Source organism: Erythrolamprus reginae, chromosome 1, assembly GCF_031021105.1.
Source record: "Erythrolamprus reginae isolate rEryReg1 chromosome 1, rEryReg1.hap1, whole genome shotgun sequence".
Classification (NCBI taxonomy): domain Eukaryota; kingdom Metazoa; phylum Chordata; class Lepidosauria; order Squamata; family Dipsadidae; genus Erythrolamprus; species Erythrolamprus reginae.
In genome coordinates this window covers 305,436,427-305,464,262 of record NC_091950.1, presented here as the reverse complement: position 1 = coordinate 305,464,262, position 27,836 = coordinate 305,436,427, and the positions used below count along the sequence as shown (strand labels likewise).

Genomic DNA, 27,836 nt, shown 5'->3' with positions numbered 1-27,836 from the left:
TGCGAATAATTAATCCATTAATAAATAATTACCCATTGTTAGTCTTGCTCTTTTCTCTTTTTTCTGTGTGTGTCTTGAAAGCTTTAATTGAAGCTAAGAAGCCAAAAGTGGTATGATAAAAGTTTGGCTATTTTATACATTTTCCCAAAGTAAATGGTAATGCTTACGTAAAAGACTTTAAATGAATCTCCATTATTATTGTCTTGCCAACTATACCACTAACTACTCCTTAGTTTTTCCTAGCTCTGATAAATTTGCTGTCTTGCCCTGCTGTTTATGAACTGATTGGTGATCAAGAGATACCTAATAAAGCAGAGTATTCTCTTCGTGAAGTTCCCACAGATGTTGTTGTAAGTAGTGTTTTGCCTTATCCTCTTGAAAAGATACATAGAATAATTGTATTGCAAGGACTAATAAAAATGTAATGTTTTGATTTTCTACTACATTGGCAATAAATCTTTAATATTTTTGGTAGTTTTACTACAGGCAGCATGGGGGCAGTCTGTGTGCAGATTACACTTAAACTTTCCATAATCGTAGTAAAAGTTTAATTTGCAAAAGCTATTTTCTTTTGTCTTTGTACAAATATGCCACCTAAATGGTAGGTATGATTATGGTAAGAAGGTTATTTACATACTATAAAACATATATATAAGGAAGCCTGCATAACTAAATAAATACATTTTATAACTACTTTCAAGCTAGAGTTAGAAATCCTTGGTTTCTTTTCATTGGTCTTGGCAGACCAAAAATTGTGATTTTATCTTCTTTTTTTAAGTGTAAGGAAGTGGCTCTGCATGAAACTCAGCTAGATAGGTTTCATAGATAATTCAGCTAGAAAGGTCTTTCAGATTTTTCTTTTTAAAAAAAATCAGCTTTATTTCTCGACCTAATATCAGAAGGGACTCTGTGTGTGTGTATGTGCGCGTGCGTGCACACAGGTGTCTGTCTATCATCTATTTATCTGTCATATCTATCCGTCTGTCTGTCTGTCAAAAATCATTATGGTAGTGAGTCCATGACAACATTATAGAAATTTGTCCCTCTGTTATCTACACCATCATGAGAAAAGGAAGGGGCTTCAGTCACACTGTCCCAGCTACCATCTTGCCTTTTTTTTGACCATCCCTTATAGCAGTGATGGCGAACCTATGGTACGCATGCCACAGATGGCACTCTGAGCAATATCTGAGGGCACATGAGGCATTGCCCTAAGTCAGCTCCAGGCACACATGTGCGCACTTGCCAGCTGCCAGCTGATTTTTGGGCTTTCAGAGAGCGGGGATAGGCCATTTTCACCCTTCCCAGGCTTCAAGAAAGCCACCAGAGCCTGCAGATGGGGAAAAAATGGACCCAACAAGTCTACCAGAAGTTTGTTCCAGTAGGCCCATTGGGTCCGCTTTTTGCCACCCACAAGCTCCCGAAGCTTTCCTGAAGCCTGGGGAGGGCAAAAAACACCCCAGCGTGCAACTGGAACTCCAGAGGCTTCAGTGAGGCCTACACACATGCGTGGGGGACAGCACATGGGGATGAACTCAATCTGTATAGTCTGGAGGACAGAAGGAAAAGGGGGGGCATGATCGAAACATTTAAATATGTTAAAGGGTTAAATAAGGCCCAGGAGGGAAGTGTTTTTAATAGGAAAGTGAACACAAGAACAAGGGGACACAATCTGAAGTTAATTGGGGGAAAGATCAAAAGCAACATGAGAAAATATTATTTTACTGAAAGAGTAGTAGATCCTTGGAACAAACTTCCAGCAGACGTGGTTGGTAAATCCACAGTAACTGAATTTAAACATACCTGGGATAAACATATATCCATCCTAAGATAAAATACAGAAAATAGTATAAGGGCAGACTAGATGGATCATGAGGTCTTTTTCTGCCATCAGTCTTCTATGTTTCTATGTGTGAGGTGTTGTATACACATGCATGGGGGGAGGGCATTACATTATGGGTGTGGGCGCACGGGCACACGGCACACAACCTTTTGGCATCTGAGCTAAAAAAAATCTCTGTTTAAAGGTAAGGTTACTAAGGAGCTCAGTATTTAAAGCCTAGAACATCTAAAAGTATTCTGATCTAGTATTCATCAACTTTAAACACAGCTTTTAAAGACTAACAGCACCTGAAGCAATGATGATCAAAAGTTGCTAAAACCAGTTTTTGTATTTCAGGATATAATTGACAGGCTTGTAGTTGTTAACACTGAAGCTAAAATCCATTCATTATTCAACTATGAGCAGTCTCATATCTTTGGACTAAGGTAAGATTCTTTTCTGTCTGATATATTTAACAAGGTAAAATGCATAACTCTTTCTCCTTGTTATTTCCTATTTAATTTCTCAATTAAAATGAGCTCTTAAGAATCCAGGCAAAGTGAGAGGTAATATGGAGACAAGTAAAATATCTCACATTGATATATAGTATAGCTATATAGTATAGCGCATATAACTATGATATTCAGTATTTGATTAGCTAGAAATACAACAGCCATCAAGTCTTCCAGTTTTGAAAAGATCTCTTACGGAGCCAGATTCTTTTGAAAGTTTTGCAGAATTACGATATGAGAATGAAACTCTGTGTGATTGCCTTTTTCTCATTTTAATTACAAGCTTCCATTTTGTAGGTATTGTCCTTACATGTATTTCTCAAATCCTAATGCACTAACTCATCATAACATACATTTCCTGCCATGCACTTGGAAAATAGAAGATAACAACATGCACCTCAACCTCTTGCAACTGATGTCTATGTTGTGTAGGCCAAATGTTTTCCCTAATAGGCATGAGGATTTCTAAATTTTACTGGTGCCTAAGATGTCCATTTTCTGCCTAGAGCTGGCTACACTTAAGTGAACAAAGTTGAGTTCTGTTTTCATTGGCAGAGTGTTGCAGGAGGCCATTGCAGCCAAAAACGGAGCTCAGGAACCCTTTTTCGCTGGCAGAGCACTTGGGCCACCACAGACCGATTTTCGCTGGCCACCACTTGGGCCACCACACCCACTCTGGCTACGTCCACCCCAACCTGCCAAGGTCAAACATTACCTTGATGTGGCCCTCAGTGAATTTGAACGAGTTTGACACCCCTGGTCTAGTGCATTTGTTTCACAAAATCTTGATCTGTAGTAGTATTATGAATGAGCCGAGGTGGCGCAGTGGGTAGAGTCCAGTACTGCAGGCCACTAATGCTGACTGCTAGATCTGCAGGTCAGCAGTTCAAATCTCATCACCAGCTCAAGGTTGACTCAGCCATCCATCCTTCCGAGTTGGGTAAAATGAAGACCCGGATTGTGGGGGAAACATGTTGGCTCTGTTAAAAAGTGCTATTGCTATCATATAAGCCGCCCTGAGTCTAAGGAGAAGGGCGGCATTATATATAAAAAAGAATAAATAAATAAATACTATTATGAATGGGAATATGCATTGTGCTTATCCTTTCTCCAAAGCTACCATTTTGAGAGATGGTGGTGCTTGGAAGAATTTGCAGCCATTATAGATGCCTGTTCGATAAGATTGTTGAGGAGTCTTAAAAAAAAATAGATTTCCCTGTAGAGTTCAGTTCAGAAATCAGCAGTTTCCCAATTCTCTCTGACAGCAGTTCATTAACACTCTTGAGAATGTGCAGCCTTTCCCCAAAGTAAGTAACTCAGCATGTTCTCAAGTAAATGTGCTAAAGTAATTGTCATTCAGTTATATATGCATGTCCTTTCTGAGCATAATGATAAGCCCCAAGTTAATTTTAGTTTTTGATTTGTACCTGAAGTGCCACAAGGCTTTCTCCGTGCATAAGGGTTTTAAATTGGATTCTCTGTTTTGAAGATGCATTATCTGGATTAAAACCATTATTCTCTTCCAGTAATCTTGCAACCTGTCAAGACTAGTTATTAATATAGTTGTTTTAGTTCATTTCCTATATCAGATGTTTTATTGTTGGTCTTCATTGCCTCTCTTAGGAGAGCACACAGTATGGAGAGTTGCTGTAAGGAGTTGTAACGGCATTCTGTTTATGCTCCCATGAGCTTGAAAACACATTTTTGGAATTGAAACTGAACCGCTGTGTGGATTTAATAATCAGCCGTCTTATTACCTCTATTTTTGTTTTATGTTTGTTGGAAATTTTACTGCAGTCGCTCCAGTTTTTATTTAAAAAAACAAAGCAAGTGTGATTTATTCTAGTTTCCACATTTAAGTGAACTTTTATATATATTTTATGGAACATGTTTTCCTATAGTTCTGGAAAGCATGTACAATATCCTAGAAAATTGATATGTTGTCACTTTTATTGATAATATAGTAATCATGCAACATGCTGGATTTTAATGAGTAACAGTCTATTAGTTTCTCATTTGATTTTTCTCTAAACAGCATTTACAGGGGGAAATATGCCTCTGAATGTAAGAAAACAAGAATGAAATAAAGCACCTGTTACTCACAGTCTAAGATAGTCAATGTTATTTAAAGCAACATATTAACCCCGTTGAGCACCCATAAACTATTAAAAGCATGGTGAACTAATGCTATTTTAACTGCTTTATGGAATATCAAGAGAGAACAAACCATTGCAGGGAACAAACCATGTTCCACGTTGTTCTTGTGGGTGAAGTCTCAGTCTAATGCCAATATTTATGTTTTATTTTTGATGCAATTGATTAAGCTGTCAAAGAATTTATACGGCTGTGAAAAACCATTGATGTATTTTTTTTACAGTTTGCACTGATTTCTGAGTAAACCATAGCACAGTTCCCACTCCCACCCCCAAAACTAATTAGTTGTAAATGATCATAAGTCATAAACCTATTGTTGCATAAATATTGACAATGTAAATATTTAGACATTGTATGCCTGAATTTACTGTATTAATCTTACAATATCATTCCTTGAGATATATCAACAAATGAATGATTTTTCTGAAGTTTATGGAATAAACGTATGAATATGTTTTTACAACAAAATATTATTTTTATATCGTGGTAGTAGCTTTGTGCTATTATTTACACACAAACATAGATATATAAGATCTCAAAATCAGACTTGACTCTTTGCAATTACTTGGGCATGTCCCTGCATTTTCTAGGTAGCACTTTCTAAATTTTGCCATTTTTAGCAGCAGACAAAGGAAAGGAAAAATAGTCTATTATTATTTCCACTTGCTCATGAAAATAGGTTCTTGGAAGAACAGCATAGCTAAAACTAAGCTCTATTATAGATCTGTATTTTCAAAAAACAAGTTTGCTTCCATATTAGATTTTGTTCTATAAAATAATCAGAATTCCTTTCCTTTCCTCATCCATTTTTCTCAAAGAACATAGGTAAAAAAAAATTTTGTCATCTCATTTTGATTGATTTAAAAAACAGAATCGTAGCAACACCAGATCTCTGTAGCCACATGGAGTTGGCTAAAGTTAGTCAGGTCAGCTGTACTTTTAATTAAAAGCTTTCTACCTAGAGGTAGAAATCTATTCTTTTTACAGTTTTCTATTGTGCATGTGTACTCCTTTAATTCTGATCAATTTCTTTTTTTCAATACATAAGGGAATGATGCTTGAAAAATGATGGAAACAGCTTTCATTGTTGTGGGAGTAGAAACTAAAAATGATCCAGCTGATAGAGTGCTTGAGACAGCACCACGAAATAATATAATTCAATGGGTTTTTAAAAAATAATCAAATACTGCTGAAGAATTTTTACCACAGAAGGCATTGTGTTAGCTTGTGGCTATGGTTATGACATTTTAGTGTATTGAGGACCTTTGGGACATGAAGGACATGTCACTGGAAGAAAACAACAATAAAAAAATTAGATCTGACTGAGCTTTGGACCCATGCTATAGCAATAAGAGATAATTTCTTATCTTCCTTCATCATCTCTCCCAATGTTTTAGGAGGGCAAATTCCCTTTTGGGCATAGCCAATATCAAGAATTTACAACTGGTTACAATGGCCCGTTGGCAGAGCACTTTGATAACAAAGTTGTTCAGATTCATTCCAGTCGTCTGTGGAGATTCTCAGTCATCCAGATCATGGTTGTCCTAAAGTGCTTTTTCAAGAGGCAACTAGAAGTCTTGACTCCACATGTTACACACTCCACAAAATACAAGCAGGGGCTAAGATACTGTCTTGTCATGTTGTCCATAACTTTGATGATACTATGCCCTATATCATTAAGTGGATAGAATGTCTTGTATGTATTCTTTAATATCTGTATAGTATACATGTATAGTATATGAGCTGAAAAAGTTGTGAAATGGGCCATTTCTGGCCTCCGGAGGGCTTCCAAGTGGGGTGTGGGTGGGAGGCTGTTTTTGCCCTCCCCAGGCTCCTAGAAAGGTTCTGAAGCCTGGGGAGAGTAAAAAAAACCGGAACTTCCGGTTTGACCGGAAGTTGGTATGCAGAACGTTTCCAGCCTTCAGAGGGCCTCTGAGGAGGTAGGAAAGGCCAGTTTTGTCCTCCCCAGGCTCCTAGAAAGGCTCTGAAGCCTGGAGAGAGCAAAAAACGGACATGCCATTATGTGCTGGGAGCAGGGGGGATGTCACGCCAGCATGCGCAAGGGGGGGCCATGGAATTATGGGTGTGGGCATGCACACGCATGACCCCCATTCCCATTTTGGCATGCAAACCCCAAAAGGATCGCCATCACTGGACTGGAGTAATGTCTCAATCTTGGCAACTTAAAATGTGTAGACATTGGGCATGGATAGCTGGAGAATTCTGGGAATTGAAGTCACCAAGGTTGAGAAAATATTAGGCTAGAGAAACTATTTAATTAATTTACCAAACAAAGAGAATACAAAGCTGTTCATCAGAATAGATGACAATAGCCAAGTATGTGAATCGCCTGACTGTACAAAGTTGACTTACACATGATGTTTTTCCAGTTCAAAATGCATAAAAAATGAATTTGGGGATGAAGATGGGGATAACAAACAATATGAACTTTCCATATTATGTTACTTCATGTATAAAGGACAAGCTAAGTCTGAAATCTTACTGTTTAGGTTTTAACATCTCTGCATCATCAAGACATCTAACTGTCATTCCTATATATTGTGTGTCTTACAGGTTATTAAATGTGCTGTGCTGTGATCTAAATACATTTCTGCTTCTAGAATCTCAATACAAGGTAACAGAAGTCCTTTTAGATGCCCAGAATGAAAATGCCATCAATATTTCTGAAACTCCTCGGTAAGAAATAATCATTTAAAATGTTGTGACTCTAAAACATGGTTCTGTGTATTCTTCTTGGTCCTCTGCATATTTAGAGATGCCAGTTTTGAGTAGTCTTTAAGGTGTTGACCCGTAAATCAGGAGACTATGAGTTCTAAAACACCCTTGGAAATGAAATCTGGCTCGGTGACTTTGTGTGAAACATACTCTTTCAACCCAATCCATCTTACAGGGTGGTGGTTCTGGAAAAAATAGGAAGTGGGATAAATGTAGTAATAATAGCAGCAGCTGTAATAGTAGCAGAAAAGTGCTGATTTCTGTGAATTGGCATTCCAATGTTTCAGCTTACTCTTGTTTTCTTAAAGCTTGTCTCTAAAAGAATTAACAGTGATAAGTATCCATGCGTCTGACCATCTGTTATCTGATTGAATATGTCACCCACTTCCATTTGTTTGCTTTTGTTTTATAAGATGCTCTTAAGAAGTAGTGTTAGTGTAGCTCAGAAACCAGAGGAACCAGCACAAATACTATACAGTGTTGGGGGGACCCAGGCACCGGGCCACACAAACAAGTTTAGTCCCATCTGCAGGTTGCAGACAGTACACAAAGCCACATATCCCCTCCGATCCATAGAAGAATCTCTCTCCATGGAACCAGTCCCTAATGCCTAAAGGTTGGAGGCCATTGCTGTACAGTATAAACCAGGGGTGTCAAACTCAAGGCCCGGGGGTCAGATCCAGCCCGCAGGATGCTTAGATCTGGCCCATGGGGCTGCCCTGGAAATAGTGAAGGACTGGCCTGCAGTTCTTCTATCAGTGAAAACAGAGCTGTGAATGACTGTGAGCAGCCCTCCCAAGCTCCGTTTTCACTGGCAGAGGATTGCAGGAGGCTAGCAGAGGGACTGCCGAAAATGGATCTCAGGAGCCTGTTTTCTCTAGCAGAGCGCTCGGGCCACCCATGCATCCCTGAGACGAGTGACATTGAGCGGCCACATCCACCCTATCAACGCCCATGCACGCCCATTCCTGTCCATCTAGGTTAAGCACAACCCTGATGTGGCCCTCAATGAAATTGAGTTTGAAACCCTGACCTCTAATAAACCCATTTTGTGTGGCATTAAGGGAAACCTATGTAATGGAAGGTGGTGTATGCCTATTCCCCATTTTTGTACTTGTAATGCCAATTGCTGGATCCTTGCTCAAAACCAAGTTTGGCGCTCTCACACTGGCAAATGAATGGGAGCTGTTTTGTGTATGATCTGGATCCCAAGTGTTACATTTTGAGTTTTGTAGTCATTTTCTCAGTTCAGTTTTGTTTTGCTGCAGGCAATTTATAATTGATGGCTTATCGGTTGAAAGAAACCATATTCTTGTTAGAATAAGTCACATCGGGGGCCCAACCGAACGGATCTTGCCTCTGAGAGTACTGCATAAGGTTGTAAATGTAATTTATGTTTTCCTTTTTCATCTAGCCTCTCTGTAGGTAATAGTTGCAATCGATTATTTTCTCCTTTATTTAATCAATGATTTGTTTAAAACATTTGCTGCTCCTCATAGCAGCTTTAGAAAATCAGTGTTGGAATGCTTCTCATGCCTTCTGAGTTTATGCCCCAGATATGCATTGCTTACTCAGTGTTAAGGTTTATTCCCCAAATGTGTGCAAAATATTAAACTCCCAAAGTTGAAGATCCCAACTGTTAAGTTAAGGAGAGTGTAAAATAATGCCTTTTAAAAGATCAGTGGGCTTTGTAATTCCTGAAGAGAAGTGTTGCTTATAGTCTTGGGTTCAAATTCTTACTGCATCACTGGCCATTTAACTAGCCAGAAAGATCAGGGATCAAGTCCCCAGATGGCAAAACTAGAATGTTGTCCACTTTCTTATGACACAAATATCACGAAATCTCCAAGTAACACCTAAAGATAGTAACTCTTGCCATGTCGTCAAATGCTATCCACCCTGTTTAGCTTGTAGCTAATGTGAGTGATTTTTACTGGATTTTCCATTCTGTCCTTTCCATGGTGGATCAACATTACTTTAAAGAATCTAAATAATAGATAAATAATAAACACCACTTTAAAGAGTATAGCTGACTGACATTAAATACATGCAATATGGATAACAAGTGTTTTGCTATTTAACATATTAATTATATCTGTAAAACACTGACTTTAATACCCCCATTATGTAGTGTTTGTTTTGCATATCCCTCTATTATCTTTCATAATTATCTATGGATTGCTGTTTTTTAATAGACCAACATAGTCTACTTCTGCCAGTCAACTCAATGTATAAAATTAGGAGTGATATGCTTTTTAATAATAAAATTAAAGTGTAGCATCAAGAATATTATGCTGGAATTAAGATACTGTTTTTTTGTTATTCATTGAACACTTAATTAAACGAGTTGAACAAATCATATAACATAACTTTCTTCTTCACTGTGTTCTTCCTTAGGGTGATGATCCATATCCTTGGCCAATGTTTTCATCATATCCCTTGCCAGCATGCTATCTTGCTGAATTTCCTAGAAAAAACCATTCAAGAAAAGGTACATTGTGGCTTTATGATGTACTACAAAAAGTATAAAGTATGCATTGTTTAATGAGGCTGCAATTTCATGTGTTAACTACGGTAGTCTACGTATATTCTCTGTAGCTCTTTGATAGTTCAGCGATCTTTACCACTTTTTTTTTTACACACTGAAACTTATCTTTAGGGAAATTCCTGTATGTGAAATGAAATATACACATTATTTATGGGAAAATAGAAGATTGTTGGATTCACTATATTTCTTCCATCTTTTTGTTTGTATGTTGTCATTGAGAGGTTTGACTACTGTAATGCTCTCTACATTGGGCTACCTTTGAAAAGTGTTTGGAAACTTCAGATTGTGCAGAATGCAGCTGCGAGAGCAATCATGGGCTTCCCAAGGTATGCCCATGTTACACCAACAGTCCGCAGTCTGCATTGGTTGCCGATCAATTTCCAGTCACAATTCAAAGTGTTGGTTATAACCTATAAAGCCCTTCATGGCATCGGACCAGAATATCTCCGGGACCGCCTTCTGCCGCACGAATCCCAGCAACTGGTTAGGTCCCACAGAGTTGGCCTCCTCCGGGTCCTGTCGACTAAACAATGTTGTTTGGCGGGACCCAGGAGAAGAGCCTTCTCTGTGGCGGACCCGACCCTCTGGAACCAGCTCCCCCCAGATATCAGAATTGCCCCCACCCTCCTTGCCTTTCGCAAGCTCCTTAAAACCCATCTCTGTCGTCAGGCATGGGGGAATTGAAATTTTTCCTTCTCCCTAGGCTTATAGAATTTATACATGGTATGCTTGTATGTATGATTGGTTCTTTAAATTGGGGTTTTTAAGATTATTTTTAATATTAGATTTGTTCACATTGTCTTTTTTATTGTTGTTAGCCGCCCCGAGTCTTCGGAGAGGGGCGGCATACAAATCTAATAAATGCAAATACAAATACAAATGCAGCGTGATTCTGTTTACTATTAAATTATCCACTATCACAGATATAGCAATCACACCAAGCACTATTTGAGTGGAAGGAAGCAGAATATGTGGAGAAGCTTGTCCAGACAGGCACTGCATTCAGTTCATAGATTCTAAGCATGTAAGGTTTTTTAAAATAGAACATAAAATATTTTCTCTCTGAACTCTGCAAAGCAAGGAAATTTCCTTCAGTTGATTACTATTCCAAGGGTAATGTTTATTCCCTTGAGAAAATCAGAATGGATAGATAGTATAAATATAAAAAACAAACTCAACAATTCCTCACCTACTACATTTTACTCATTTAAATGTATCCAGAAGTCTTTCCCTTCCAAATCTGCATGAATTAGCAGCATGCTGTGTTGATATGCCATGCTTTCCTCCCTCAGTGCTTATCAGATTTGTAACTATGTGGATAGCATTTTAGTTACTTGATATTTGGAAGCAGCTATGTAAATATTTTGTCTCACTAGCGATTGCAAAGATGAATAGATAGATAGCCTTTATAATGACTCCCATGGGAGATTATGACATCTATCAATGAAATACAATATGAGGTGACCCCTTTTTCATCCGGACTGCAGCTAAAACAAGCCCCAAGGAAGCAAAACAATCACTTTTATATGCTTAGAGGAATCTTAACCTTCCTCTAGTAAAATCAGCCTTTTGAGAGTACATCTGAAAAGTAGCCAAAATTAAACAAGGAATAAAATTTCTCAATAAATACAGAATGCGGAAAAAAAATTGTGGGATGGAAAAAGAAACTAGGGAGAGTGATATATGAGTTGAGTAATATGAGATGTACATGCGTGCGTGAAAAGTGCAAGGGCTGAGGTGGATGAATATCTGAGCTGTATTGTGTAAACACGGAGTAAGTACTTGCCAGACTCAGAATAAAGGATGGCCATAGATCCATTGAGGCAGAAGTGTAATAGGAAAGGTATATGGTTGATATGTACAATCTGATTGCTATGTTCTGCAGTAGGCGAGTCTCTACGTAGATAGGCAGGTAAGTATATGCACGTTCTTTTTGTTTGCAGTAAAGCATTTCATTCAGCCAGTGAAGCTTCTGCTATTATGAATGCAGGTTGATTTTCTGGAGAACAGCCATATATTCTTGTCCCTGTGTAGTTTGACAGAGAAGGAAACACCATATTGCAACTAACTGAATAACCCTAATTGTGAATACAGTAACATTACCTATAAAAGCTAGCATATCTCTCTGAATAATTACAGGAAACAAATGGCTAACTCTGAAATTCCAATTATGATCTCCTGAGTAAATTTAGCATATATTTGTCATAGAATTAATACTCATGTCCATGAGGAAATATTTTATTCTTTGGCAACTTAGTGATTTCACAGTGACTAAGTATTATATCAAGGTCTTGGAGTAAACATTTGTACAGGATATAACTCCTTTTTTATCTATATATTGGTGAAAAATAAATCTAATTCCAATTGCTAGAATTTAATCGTTTTCTTGAACATGTTGAAAGAGTTTGGGTGTTTTTCACTTCCAAATTAAGCATACTGACTTTGATGCCTTCGATAGGTCATACCAGTCATACAAGCATTGAACTTGACTTCTGGTGATAACATCACCTATGCGATGGTACTATCATCACCAGATGCAAGGTGGAGATTAGACAGTTCAAACTGCTTCCGTTTGCCCGTCACCATTTTGCCATCTTCTCGAAACAGTGGACTAATTCTTACTTTAACTTTTCTCTTTTTCTGCACAAGTCCACAGGATCCTTTTTTGTTATTTTTGCCATTGTTAGCAAACTAAATCAGGTGTATCCAACCTATAGTCCCAGACAGGTAGTAATGTGGTTCCACAAGCTAGTTAAAAAAGATAAAAATGTAAGTTTCTTATTTATGTACTTTAATTATATTATATATTTTATATCAGCATAAGACAATTCCTCTTCATTCATTATGGGCCAGACAAGCCAAAAAGTTAGATACCCATGCTTTAAATCATACGAAGTCTTAAGTTTCCCAATTCTTTCCTTGCAAATTTGGGTTGTTTAGAAATTCTGCCTTTATTATATGCCCTTCTTTCCATTTTTGAAACTTATCTGTTATTTTCTGTTTATTGGAGATACTTGGGGAAAAACGGTTTGATAATTATAGCTGTACTTTCCCAGTGTCAAGTTTGACTTGAATGCACAGATAAAACAATTGTTTGGATGGTCCTGAACCCCGTTTTTTCAAAATTTAGGACAACAGAATAGTCCTAGCTAGAGACCATTTTACCACTTTCAGAATTGCAATGGTATTTTCATCTTTGTTTCAGATGACGACGTTAGCAAACTTTTATCTGTATTAAAAAACCCAAATAAACAGGCGGGATGGCTTGAAAATGTTCAAAGGCAGTTTTGTGAAATCATACAAAAGAAACCAGATGTCATAAGTGGAGCCAGTAAGTTTATTTCTTTGTTTATTTATAGACAAATGCACTTTTCGGGTAAATATTCAATGAGACTGACAGGATTAAAAAAAAATAAATGTAAAAACAAAAATTAAATGTTAAAATGAATACTGAAATAGATTAATAATGAAAAACCTGGCAAAAGACCTGTGCTTTTATGAATCTTCTAAATATCAAGAAAAGGGAGGCTGAAAAAAGGAGTCAGAAATGCATTTTGTAACTCATAATGCCATATTTTTATCCCAAACCAGTGATTTTTCTTTGTTCGCTAATATTAATAGCTCTCACAACAGAGCATGATACGCCTGTGGGTTTTTAAAGAGGAAGGCTTTATGTCCAAATGTTATTTATCTGATGGGATTTTATTTTTGAAGTGAGACTTACGCTCGGAAGATGTAGATCTATAGTTTGTAGAACCTTTCTGTTTTATGAAGAAAATGCGCGCTCACTTCTTTGCATCTTTAGATATTGCAGGGAAACCATTCCAGTGTCAAGCGTAGAATGCATAAGAGTTCACTTTATGTGAATGTAAGTTTTGGGGAGAGGAAGCAAGAAGCAAAAAACCCAGTTAGATTTACTTTCACTTTTAAAACGTGTCTACAGAGAATAATAAAGAGAGTTTAATGAGACATTTCCAGAGAACTGATATAAAAAAAAAAAGGAGGGAGGGAATTGCATTGTCCCTATTAATTTGATCTCTTCTGCCAACTTCATCCTTCTGCTTGCATTAATGTAGCCAGGAGCTTGGTTACTTGCCTTTATTTATTATATTATATTTTTTATCCTGCCTTTGTTTATAAATAGCTCACCAGTAGTGGCGAACATATGTAAGTTCCCTTCCTCCTATTTTTCCCACAGCGACAATCCTGTGAGGTGAATTGCGCTGAAAGAGAATTATTGGCTGACTTTCATGCTAAGATGGGACTAGAACTCACAGTCTCCTGGTTTCTAGGCCAGCATCTTAACCTCTACACCAAACTGATAAACATACAATCTTGTAAATCTACAGGGGGAGAATTGATAGAACCGAAGTGCAAAACCTGGGACTTGAAAGGCCCTCCAAGGCAACTTTGCACGCATACACACTCTCTATGACTTACATATCTATCACCTCTCAATTTTGCCATGTGCTGGACTTCACACCTGACCCTTCAACCTAACACTGCCGTATTTCTTTGTCTGTTTTTTCTTTGCTATTTTTTAAAAATAGTTTATTTATATATTTTCATTTGATATACATAAGTGCTTTGTGAGCCGTGTCACTGTCAATTTGCTCACAGGATAGTACTTTCCACACTCCTTTTTTTTAAAAGTCTTTATTAAAGAAAAAACAACTATGTGTGTGTGTGTGTGTGTCTGTGTGTGTGTGTGTGTGTGTGTGTAAAAGACAACGAAAAATAGTTTGAAGATGAGGAACATGGGAATGAATACAAGTATGTGGCTTATGCATTAAACCTCTTACATAATAGATATTTACTGTCTTAGTTAAATAAAAAAAAGAAAGAAAAACACATTGAGAGAGAAAGAAAACTGAAGGAGAAAGAAAGAAAAGAGAAAGAAAAAAACTATACATATGTATATCAAAGACATGTCAACCTCTCTGTTGACTATCCTATTACACAGTCTTTATGGTCTCACTACATTTCCACTATTTACTAAAGTTTTAAATAGTAATTGGTTTATTCAATTTGAATTTCTGCCTTCTTTGACTCCCAGGTGCTCTTTCTTCTTCTTTCTCCTCCTCCTCTCACACTGCTGTGTTTTGCTGTCCTTTCCTTTCCATGTTTTGTGCCCTGTGCCCATCTCTTATTTACCACCGCGTTCTTTTTTGTTTCCTTTCATACATTGGCTTTTTCTTTTGCTCCTTGAGCCTTCTCGTCATCTTTTGAGTCAGTGTATGAGTATACATGCACACATACATATCAAGGAGATTGAGTATGTATGTGGGATAAATCCAGGGGTGGGCTACTGCCTGGATTGGGGGGGGGGGGGGGAGAACGCAGTGGGGTAGTGAAAATGGAGCTCCACCCCAGATCACCCAATTTGCACTGAAAGATGTTTAAAGAAAATGCATAAGCCAATGTGGTAGTGAAAATTTTGGTAGCCCTTCACTCTTTGCAGGTGAATCTAAATTTATTTAATTTGATTGGGCCCATCTACTTTTTAGCCACCCCTGTCCAATTTAGGAATGTGGCGCCAACTTATACTTCTCAAAACTGGATGGACCCGTTAGCCTTTTGAATGGGATCCCTTTCACGTTCATGTATATTATTGTGTAAGAAAAATACCCTTAATGCAGGAATAAAATGCTCCTGGTTCCGGTGTGCCAGCCCGTGGTCGGAGAGCCATAGTGCCGGCAGCATGAGGCTTCGCCAACCTGCCAGGGTGTCGTCATTTGGGTTCTTTTACCCTCTGTGCATGCACAAAGCGTTCTCTGACCACTGGCAGGCATGCCTGAACCGAGAGCATTTCATTCAAACCCCCCTTGCCTTTCGTAAGCTACTTAAAACCCACCTCTGCCGTCAGGCATGGGGGAATTGAGATCCTCTTTCCCCCTAGGCCTTTACAATTCTATGCATGGTATGTATGTATGTATGTTTGGTTTTTATATTAATGGGTTTTTAATCGTTTTTAGTATTAGATTACTATTATACACTGTTTTATTGTTGCTGTTAGCCGGTCCGAGTCTCCAGAGAGGTGCGGCATACAAATCAAATCAAATCAAATCAAATCAAATCAAATAATAAATAAATAAATAAATAAATAAATAAATAAATAAATAAATAAATAAATAAATAAATAAATAAATAAATAAATTTAATGTAAGGCTTGCATTACTGTATAGCACATTTCTATTCTTAATCCTCTTGTTTGTCTAGCAGTTCTAAAAGGGTATTTAGGCAAGCTTTCAAAATACGTTAGAGTACAGGGTGCATACCACTAATTTGTGTGTTCATAATATAGCACCAGCCTACACTTTGCCTTGAATAATGTCAATCAAGTGTAGCCTGATGAATATAAAAATATGTAAGTACTTTCAGGGAAAATATTTACTTAATTTAAAAAATATGAAAATGATAACTCTTGGTTTTTAAAATTAATTAACTTGCAAGGGGGAGGAAATCAACTGAATTGGGTTTAAAATAGGTCCTATCAGTTATCTTAACGACTTCTGGGATGACAAACAAAAACAGTTTAAGGATGTTTACTCTTGTTAAGATCAAAATATGAAGGCTGACATATTTCTTTGCTCACAGCAACTAAAAGAAATGACAAAGAAATACTAGTTGAGAAAAAAACTGCTTTTGTGTGAGGACTGTGCATAAATTCAGATTTCAAGGGCAAAATGTGATTAAGAGTAATAAATAACAATAAATAAATAAAGAGCCAGCAATGGGCATGCATATAGTACCTGTAATCTTTTAAAACAGTTGCACCTTTCTCAGAGATCCAGCACCTGCCCTCTGAAACTGCTATAGGATTTATTTTATTTATTTATTAAATTTATATTTATTGATTTAAATTTAAATTTACAACATCCTAAAAAACAAGAACATAAAAAACCTTAAATGTTCAAAATGTTAAACATTAAAAATTAACAAAAAATAGGCAAATTAAGAATGGATGCACAATGGAGCCAAGGTGGGACTTTTTTTTGGTCCACTACAATAACTTGGTTCTTAACACAAATAAGACAAGAAGCTTATAGAGGACTATAGAAGGAATAGATCAGACATCTAGCCCTTGCTTATCAATGGAGACCGAGTGGAGCAAGTGGTCAGTTTTTAATGTTATCATAAAAGAGGACTGACCTGAGGCACTCACATTGCAGCACTAGTTAGAAGGACCCAGCAGAGATTATACTACCTGAGATTTGTCAGGAAACAACAACTGAATTAAAACTGCTGGTGACCTTCAACAACTGCACCACAGAGGGTATTTTAACTTACTGCACCTGTGTATGGTTTGCCAATTGCACAGTGGCAGATAGGACAACACTCCAGAGGGTTAACATTGCCCAAACTCTAGAGGATTTTGCCCTCTCCCTCTTTGGAAGAGCTTTATAGCTCCCGCTGTCTTAAGAAAGTTCAAAACATTGTTAAAGCTCCATCTCATCCTGGGCACCCGTTTTTTGAACTTTTTCTCTTTGGCAGATAGTACAGGGTAATAAAAGCAAGGACAAATAGGCTGAAAAATAGCTTCTATCCCAGGGCAGCAACTATATTGAATTATATTGTACACTGCATTACTAATGCAATATTGGGTTTTCAATTCAACTGTGTAGAATGTGAAGGATGTGTGTTTGTATTTTATTTTTATAGTCATAACGTACGCTGAAGATGGCATTCGGTATCATTGTATGAGGTGCAATGACAATAAAGTAAACCTAACTTGCCTCCAGCGTGGAACACCTTTTGGGGCCCTAGGCCAATTGGCAGAACCAGGTTTTCAAACACTTTAGGAAGGCCAAGAGGATCTTGGAAAAATCTTAATTTAATTCATATTTGAATTAAGTGGGAATTTACAGGGGCTATGTGGATATTCATCCTTACCCTCTTCAGATTGAGATCTCTGCAAATCCCTCCAGTCTTTAAGCAACATTGGAAAGGAAGTTATAATGCTGAAAAAGATAATTGCAATTTTCAACTTTAAAGAAAGTTTGAATCAACTAAGTATTTCTGAGTAACTTTTTTACATTGATTGATTGATTGATTGATTGATTGATTGAATTTGTATGCCACCCTCTCCCAAAGGAGTCAGGGTGGCATACATACAAGCAGTACTAAAAAATATAAAGACTAGCAGTTTACAGATGATTACACTTTTGGTATAGATATTGGACCAGAGTATAATACCTTAGATTTGCCTCGAGAAAAAAAAATTATGCCCTATTTTGGCAACAAGGTTCTCATTTCTGAAGCAGATGTACCTACCCAAATCAGAATCATCTTCTGTCTAGACATTGTGTGTTCCAACTTTGATAAGGCTATGTTGGACAGGACAAGCATTTTCCTATGGTGCTTGCCAAGCTTTCTCAGGAAATCTTACATGTAGGTCTTAATTTAAAAAAAAAAAAAACTTTACAAACCCCTACGAGACCAAATTGCACAAAGGAAAATAATATGATTACATACAGCAGCATTGTGAACTTAAGGACAATTATTTAGCTTCTAACATGAAATGTTCTGTGACAACTTTATTGGGATATTTATTTGAATGCCATATGTTGTTTGTTATTGTTATTAATATTTCTCAATAATATATCTGGAAATTCACCTTTTTTTTTTGTTTTGGGAAGGTTGATGGTCCATTCCCAGAACCACTTACCTGATTATTTGTTAGAGAATTAGTGCAAACTGGTTTCCCATTTTTCAACTTTTAAGCAGAAATTCTATTGAACTTCGGGATTGTAGTAACCACCATCTCCTGGAAATGTAGGTATAATTTAGGACAAGGGCCATCTTTTTAATTGGGGCATTTTAATTCCTCAATTTAGAATCACCTGAGAGAAATCAGGAACAGGAATGTGTCTTCAATTATCTGAAGCAATAAAACTAGGAAATGCATTAGAACATCAGTTAAGATTAGCTTATTTAAGGCACCTTATTTATTTCTCCATCTGACACTTAGATTGGCTTTCCTATTATTCAGTGAGAATAGATATAGAATTAGAAATAATAGATTAGCAAAAGCTAGCAATTGTTATATTTCAACATTGAACCATCAGTAACCGGAAAAAGAGCGGCTGGCAGTTTGCCTTGTAACTTCATACCGTAGTCTAAGAATATAACCTCCAAAGCTAATTTGCTTGGCCTGAAGTTCCTTTTTGAAAAACACTGGAAGCATGAGCTACTGCAGAACTTGGACATTTTGATTACTTTCAATCTTTTGATAGATTGGATATGTTCCCATCTCCCAAACCCTGTTTTGCTGCATTTGCAGAAAATGCTTATTTGCTTTCTTCTTTTCAAGTCCAAAAACTGGATGGGCTACAATCATGACTTCCATTTCAGGGCCTGTTATGAGGATCTGTGTCTTTTAACATATTGTAAACTGCAATGTAAAATACATTTACCCCAATAATATTTTTAATGTAAAGTTTTACAGATCTTAGTATTTTATTGTTGTGCTTTCTGACCCATAGGTCAGAATAAAATAAAAATTTGATTTTGATTTGGATATCCATTGGAAACTACAGATTCTTGGCCATTATTTTTATCAGATTATGTAATGTGAGAACCAGAAGAAAAATCTAGGACATACTTGAGATTACATTTAACTTGGTCACCTACGTGAAATGTAAATGATTTGCCCTGTTTAAGTATTCTTTAGGACAAGGGTTAGCAAACTTAAATACTCAAAGAGCCATTTGGACCTGCTTCCCACAGAAAAGAAAACCCCGGGAGCCACAAATCCCTTTTGACATCTAAAAGGAAGATAACAATTCATATATCATTTTTTACCTTTATGCTATGTATAAAAAAACTATAGTGTGTTGCATTTATGAAATGAATAACCTGCTACAGAGAAAACGCGTTTTTATTTCAGCATGCAACAAAAAACATTTTGAATACTGAAAAAAAAGATGGGTCGAAAAGCTCAATAAATCACGTGCTGGTGGGTGTTGCACACTAGGAGTTGTGATACATATTTTGAGTGACGGGGAGCCGCAGCAGAGGGATGAAAGAACCACATGTGGCTCCAGAGCCACAGGTTGCAGACCCCTGCTTTAGGGCATATTCTGGCTTTAATAAGATTCATCAGATGAGTTGTTTTATAACACATAAACACATAAACAAGTGCTTATATTTGAATGATTAAAAGCAGTTTTGTTGCTTGCAAAACACCTTGCAAAAGATATGATTTGAAGAAATACTACCCATTACAAAATGCCTTGTTCAAATGCTTTGCAGCATCTACGAGTATCTACTCCTGGTTGTCTATTAGATTTAGTGATGGTATATGACAGGGGTGTTAAACTCAATTTCATTGGGGGCCACATCAGGGTTGTGTTTGATCTCAGGGGGCCAGAGTAGGCGTGCCCAGCTCAACATCACTCCTATCAGGGGGCCTGAGCACTCTGCCAGCAAAAACAGACTCCCAAGCTCTATTTTCAGCTTCCACGACCTCCTGCAACCCTCTGCCAGTGAAAATGGAGCTTTGGCAGGGTTCACGGTGCTTCTGCCAGTGAAAATGGCCTTCCTGAGTTCCCTTTTCACTGGCAGAGGGTTGCAGGAGGTCATGGAAGCTGAAAATGGAGTTCAGGAGCCCGTTTTCACTGGCAGAAAAACTGTGATCCAGTCTTTAACTGTTGCTGTCCCATGGGCCACATCTAAATATCCTGCAGGCTGAATCTGGCCCCTGGCCTTGAGTTTGACACTCCTGGTATACGAGAATAAACAATCAGCAATCAGACTAATTGTCAAACTTATCTCAGGGACCGCCTTCTGCTGCACGAATCCCAGCGACCAGTTAGGTCCCACAGAGTGGGCCTTCTCCGGGTCCCGTCAACTAAACAATGTCGTTTGGCAGGGCCCAGGGGAAGAGCCTTCTCTGTGGTTGCCCCGGCCCTCTGGAACCAACTCCCCCCGGAGATTAGAATTGCCCCCACCCTCCTCGCCTTTTGTAAGCTCCTTAAAACCCACCTCTGCCGTCAGGCATGGGGGTACTGAGATACTCTTTCCCCCTAGGCCTTTACAATTTATGCATGCTATGTTTGTTTGTAGGTATGATTGGTTTTAAAATAAGAGTTTTTTAGTTGTAGTAGTATTGGATTTACATGCTGTTTTTATTATTGTTGTTAGCCGCCCCGAGTCTACGGAGAGGGGCGGCATACAAATCCAATAAATAAATAAATAAAATAAACTACCATATTGTATATTGTTTTCTATTGCTGCTCTGAGCCGCCCCGAGTCTGCGGAGAGGGGCGGCATACAAATTTAATTAATAATAATAATAATAATAATAATAATAATAATAATAATAATAATTCATAATAAAGCCATATAACTAAAAAGATCTTTTAGTTTGCTTACACAAAGAAAATATCATTGCACATATGTCGGGTGGTGGTGATTGCACTATAACATTTATTTTATGCAAAAAATGCATATGGAATTTATTGCCCTTTGAGGTAATCTTGTTTAATTCAAACAACTCTGTCTGAAAAGTGACTTTTTATGCAAAAGATGTGGATGGCTGACCTAGAGCTCTTTATCACAAACTCTGAAATATGCTGACCTTTATATCAAAATGAAAGCCAAACGTTTCTCCTCAGTAGACAAACATAGACAGTGAATGTAATTACAGCTAATTTTCCTTATGCTAAAACTGTCTGACATATTCTGAAGCAATCCTTGGAGAATCTAAGCATAACAAATGTTTCCCTTTCACTGAATAGATTGTCAGTGAAGCCATTAAAATTTTAATTTAAATTGGGAATATTATGAATACAAAACTAGATGGTAAATTTTGAATGGTTTTTGCTCTGCAAGTATGAATAAACATGCCGTTCAAATTGCTTTACTCACCTATAGGCTTTAATTTAGTTGTTGCTTTGGTACTGCATTTTAATTTATGGTACTCTTGCTTTAATCATTTTGTCTTATTGCAGATTTGGCAGAATTAATTGAAAAAGTTGTGTTGCACCTCTTTGAAATACCATCAGAACATTATTTCAGCAGCAAAGTATGTGAAGGTAATTTTCCAATATTATTATTTTGCCTGCATTAGTGAACTAAAAGAAAGACACTTTCTTGTTCAAGCTTCTCTTTTGAAGCTAAATGGAGCTGTAGAGAGAGCGTTTCTGGCTTAGTTTGACGAGATTGATTTATATAGTACCCATATTGCTTTGGCTGCTTTTAATTATTGGCTCCATAATAAAAAATATAGCAAAGAAACATAATATATAGATATATATTAACGGAACGATTATTATTTTGACAACAATCTAAATAACTAAATAACTATTTTTTTAAAACGATTATTAATTAGATACTTGCAATATCCTATTCTAACTTAATCTATTCTTCCTTATTAAAGTGTAAAAAATACTGAATTGTTTATTGCAAATACAAGAAATAGCAGATACAAGAAACCAGAAGTGGCATTCACTTATGTTCCCTACTGGTTTGCAAATGTGAGCACATGTCCCCGTTTGCACATGCCTTTTGCTCATGCACATGCAGCTTGCACGCCTGCATGCAGCTTCAAAACATGCAGAAATAGGATGAGATAGAGCTGAGGTTTGCGGAAGCAATTTGCCTGAATTTATAGAATATCACCTCTGCAAGAAATCCAAATAGCATGACGGGGAATGTAAAGGGAAAAAAAATCTTAGTATGTCTTACTGTTTTTTAAAGTAACCTGCATTGGCTGCCGATCAGTTTCCGGTCACAATTCAAAGTGTTGGTCATGACCTTTAAAGCCCTACATGGCATTGGACCAGATTACCTCCGGAACTGCCTGCTACCGCACAAATCCTAGCGACCAATAAGGTCCCACAGAGTTGGTCTTCTCCGGGTCCCGTCGACTAAACAATGTTGTTTGGCAGGCCCCAGGGGAAGAGCCTTCTCTGTGGCGGCCCCGGCCCTCTGGAACCAACTCCCCCCGGAGATTAGAACTGCCCCCACCCTCCTTGTCTTTCGTAAACTACTCAAGACTCACTTATGCCTCCAGGCATGGGGGAGTTAAGATATTACTTCCCCCTAGGCCATTACAAGTTATGCATGGTATGTTTGTGTGTATGTCTGATTTTATAATAAGGGTTTTTAGTTGTTTTATTAATTGGATTGTTACATGTTGTTTTTTAACCATTGTTATTAGCAGTCCCGAGTCTACGGTGAGGGGCGGCATACAAATCCAATAAATAAATAAATAAAATAAAAATAAACCTGATAGATTTGAGATTTGACATGTCGACAGATTACCTTGTACAGCCAACACTCATGTTCAAGCACATAAAACACCTTGACTAAATATCAGAACACAAGGAGTATGAGAAGACTTGAGTTTAGCGTTCTGGGGAAATAGAATCAATCTAATATGGAAGTGGGTTTCAGGACAGTGCATTGATATTCTATGTTATCATGTTTCTGGAAATGAGAAATTGATTACCTTAAATTACAGTGGCTTTCTAAACCCTTGGGTGGTTAAAATTAAAATAACACTGTTCATCCAGCTGTTCTGAAATCTCTTGGGATTGAATTAAAATGTGCAAATCAGGAAAAATCACATTAATTTTGGCTAGAGTTTTAAAAGTGAAGGAGAATAATAAGCTCATATATTGACATTTATATAACTGTAGTTTTTAATGGTAATAAAAAAGAGTTAACTCAGGATTGCCTGCCAATATTGATCTGGAGGAGCACTCTTCAATCTAACCGAGTGAGAGTACAGCTTGTTACCATGGGAAAATGTATAAATGATTTGGATGACTTACCTTTATATTCTGCCCAAACAACATATTAAGCTTCATATGACTTTGAGCATCTCTCCCAGTTTCAAATAATGAAAGTTATATGATTATATATATATATGGGAGGAACGTTTGCCTTTTTCTATTTCTGTTTCAAAAGTGGCATCCAGCTAGCTTCTAACTTAGTATATAAGGTCCTGGGGAAATTAGTGAAGCTATAATATTTATATCTGCCAATTTTAAATTAAGATATTGTGAGGGGGGAAATCCAGGTGTGGAACTCTGTTACTTCAGAATGATTATTAGAGATTTACATGTCTTACTAGAGTGGCAAGAAGAAGTAAATTGGAGCACACCTTCCTCATTGGCTGATTTTTTTATAGACAGACACACAACAGAGAGAGAGAGAGATACATACATACATACATACATACATACATACACCAACATCACATACAGAAATATATTATATTATTATTAGTGCATTATTGAGTACAGTGGTTTTTATGTATTGGTAGTACTGACTAAAGATACTCCTTGGTTAAGACCCGTCCATTCACTAATTGTTCTAGGTTGCAATGATGCTGAACAAATAGCACTTCTGGCAGTTATAGCAGCCCTACCATTGCATGATTGTGATTTGAGTGGTTGTCAACTTTGAATACTTGCAGTGTCCCACAGTCACTGAATCACCATTTACATCCTTCCCTGCCAATCTCCAAAAGCAAAGTCAAATACCCATCTACCCATCTGCATTGGTTGCCGATACAATTTCCGATCACAATTCAAAGTGTTGGTTATGACCTATAAAGCCCTTCATGGCATCAGACCAGAATATCTCCGAGACCGCCTTCTGCCGCACGAATCCCAGCGACCGGTTAGGTCCCACAGAGTTGGCCTTCTCCGGGTCCCATCGACTAAACAATGTCATTTGGTGGGACCCAGGAGAAGAGCCTTCTCTGTGACGGCCCCGACCCTCTAAAACCAGCTCCCCCCGGAGATCAGAATCCCACCCTCCTTGCCTTTCGTAAAGTTCTTAAGACCCATCTCTGCCATCAGGCATGGGGGAACTGAGACATCTCCCCTGGGCCTATACAGTTTATACATGGTATGTTTGTGTGTATGCTTGCTTTTAATAATGGGGTTTTTAGTGTTTTTTTAAATTATTAGATTTGTTCTTACATTGCCTTTGTTATTGTTGTGAGCCGCCCCGAGTCTACGGAGAGGGGCGGCATGCAAATCTAATAAATAATAATAATAATAACAATAATAACAATAATCATAATCATCATCATCATAATAATAATCTGGACTTCATAGTATTCACCTGCCCACTAGCTTGCTAGCAGGCCCCCTAGGACTTATGGTTTTTCTACCAACTTCCCTGTTGGCTTTGAAAACTGTAGAAAATTGCAAATTCCAGTCACAGTATGTCCTCACTTGATTCTTGCTTAGCACTGGTAAGTGATTCCTGCTAAGTGATGCCATCATCACTGAATGGATATTCCAGACCTAATTGCGATGATTAACCAAGAAATTGAATTGAAACTAGGTTAAGTTAGATAACTTAAGCCTTTAACAATAAAATAAAAAAGATTATGTCAATATTAACTATGTTTCCTAAAATGTTAATGTTTGTAAAAATATGTTGCTTAAAGTTTACTTCTAGAGTTGGGTGTAGTATTGATAAACAAGTGTAAAATAATTTGTTACATAATAATACCCTCTATCTTAATTTTAATACTTAAAACTCAGGTCTCCCCTGTATTATTACTTATTGTTGTTTGTGCATATTAGAATTGATGGGCTAATTTTCTGTATTGTGGGATTATTTTTACTTTTTTTGGCTCTCAGATAACATTAAATTTTATAGACTCTGTTTCCATTTGAAATATATATAGTTTGAACACCAGTTTCACACTTGATTAACCAATGTATTAGAGATGACATGTTCTCTCATTCCTTATCAATGGGAATGATCCCTCATTCCTTTAATATAAGTGGTTTCCTTCATGATTCATTATGTTGCAATGGTGAAGGAGCTTGTGCATTGCAGTGACACCGTGAGCTATAGTGTTGGCCATATACATTCCCTGAAGAATCCTTTGATGAATATGTTGTAGAAAAGCTAAGACTGAAATGGCAATACATTCAGCTATTCTATAAAAGGGCCAAGTAGGCATTCTAAATTAAGTCAAGGCCAACATGATTTCCTCCAAGGTTGACAGGACCCCAAGAAACAATTGAAAAAGAGCCTTTATGTATGAGTAGCACTAGTGTTTATGATATGGCTGGGTTAAATCCCAAAAAATGTCCAGATCTTGACATTCGAGAGAGAGAGAGAGAGAGAAGTTTGAGATTCCAAAGGTAAGTAGAGCATTAATTCATGGAATGTCAGCTCCGTAAACTAAGGTGAACTTGTTATGGTCACAACAGACATATCATGACCAATTCAGCAATCTGAAATGGATTGACAATATAGCAAAGTTCTCTTGAATTAGTTTCTTACTCTATCTACCTTGTAGGACTGACAGTAGTTGCAGGATGATGTTCAAATATGTACACAGCTCATATTTTGAAGGAAAAAACACCATATTTTTATGCATAGTTTTACAAATACATTCTTTCAATCTGATGATCAAACTGTACCAAATGGATTGTGTGAAATCAATGCAGATAAATGAATTTAATTGTCCAATATTTGTTTGAGTTCAACATACAAGAAGTTTTAAAATCTTTTTAATCCCTACCCATGACTACAAGAGTAAGAAATGTAGAAAGATTCACCACAGGATATTAAGATTTTAATCCCAATCAACAAAGGCCTCATGATAGATTACATAATGTGAAATAATTAAAATGTAACATAAATTTTGAAATCACATACAATCAGTATAAAGGAATTGCTGTAGAATCATATCTATCATATCACAAAAATCATAGAAGAAGTGGGATAGCCATCTTTATTAACAAAAAAGTACTCAGATGCAATGCCCAGAATAAATATAGTTTGAGTTCAAGGCAATAAATTACGTTTTAACCATTGAAACAGATGAAGCAGAAGTTGAATAGCTCTATGGCAACTTGTAATAACACACAAAGATGTCTTTCTAATTATACTGCTAACTCTGAAAGGAAAATAGCAACTGGAGTAATAGGAACATTTGGTCTTAGTCTACAGAACAATGCAAGAAATAGAGTTTGGCATGGAAATTGAGTAGCAGATATGTAACAAAAGATAAAAGAATCCATCATATTGACATCATTGGATAGAGAGCACTGAAATTAAATTGTGTACTTTCAAACAAAGCTACATCTAGGTAGAAGATATTGATGATATACTGCAAGTATGAGCTCATAATATTTACTGACCCCTCGCATACCGGACATAAATTGTTTCAACTCCAACCTTCAAAATGATGCTATAGAGCACTGAACACCAAGACAATTAGACACAAGAACAGTTTTTCTCTGAATGCCATCATTCTGTTAAACAAATGATTCTCTCACCATTGTCCAAATATTCATTAAGGCTGCATTACTATTACTATTAGTCTTCTCATCCTTCCTATCACCCATCTCCTCCCACTTATGACTATAACTTGTTGCTTGTATCCTTACGATTTATATTAATATCGATTGTTTCCTGATTTCTTATTTGTACTCTATGACAGTCATTAAGTGTTGTATCTTATGATTCTTGACAAATGTATCTTTTTGTTTATGAGAGCATATGCACTAAAGACAAATTCCTTGTGTGTCCAATCACACTTAGCCAATAAATTCTATTCTATTCTGTTCTGTCGGGCTCTCTGGTAGACTCCTCCCAAAAATTCACAGGTACAAATTTCAGACACACACAAATGTTTGAAAATTCAAAACAATGTTCTTTATAATGAAAATTCACTTAAACTAAGCCCTCTTTTGGTATAGCAAAGAGCACTCCTCTCCAAACAAACTGGTAATTTGTACAAGTCCCTTATCAGTTCTGTGATACTTAGCTTGCAGCTGTGAGGCAATTCACAGTCCTTCTTTCACAAAATGAAACACACTTTGCTCTGGTTTAATTTCAAAGCGGGGGAAAATCAGCAAACAAAAAGTCAAAGTCAGTAAAGCAGTCACGAAACACAACAATCAGATAATCCTCCACAATGGCCAAACCCACAGACTGCTATTTATAGCAGCCTCACTAATTACCACAGCCCCACCCAACCACAGGTGGCCTCATTTTCTTTGATAATAATCTCTCAGTTGTTGTTGCCTATGCATCGCTCTCTGCATGCGTGGCTGTATCATTAACTCTTGTT

At 37.1% G+C, this 27,836-nt stretch overlaps 1 protein-coding gene across 1 annotated transcript in view; it reads left to right on the top strand.

Annotated features, from left to right (window-relative positions):
* TBC1D32 (TBC1 domain family member 32) overlaps positions 1-27,836 on the top strand; it is a 106,081-nt gene that overhangs the window by 59,216 nt on the left and 19,029 nt on the right. The window contains exons 22-28 of the mRNA XM_070733436.1: positions 234-350; positions 2,180-2,268; positions 7,063-7,185; positions 8,493-8,601; positions 9,622-9,715; positions 12,978-13,103; positions 21,727-21,810. Coding sequence (XP_070589537.1) covers positions 234-350; positions 2,180-2,268; positions 7,063-7,185; positions 8,493-8,601; positions 9,622-9,715; positions 12,978-13,103; positions 21,727-21,810 — 742 coding nt within the window. The remainder of the gene's footprint in view (positions 1-233; positions 351-2,179; positions 2,269-7,062; positions 7,186-8,492; positions 8,602-9,621; positions 9,716-12,977; positions 13,104-21,726; positions 21,811-27,836) is intronic.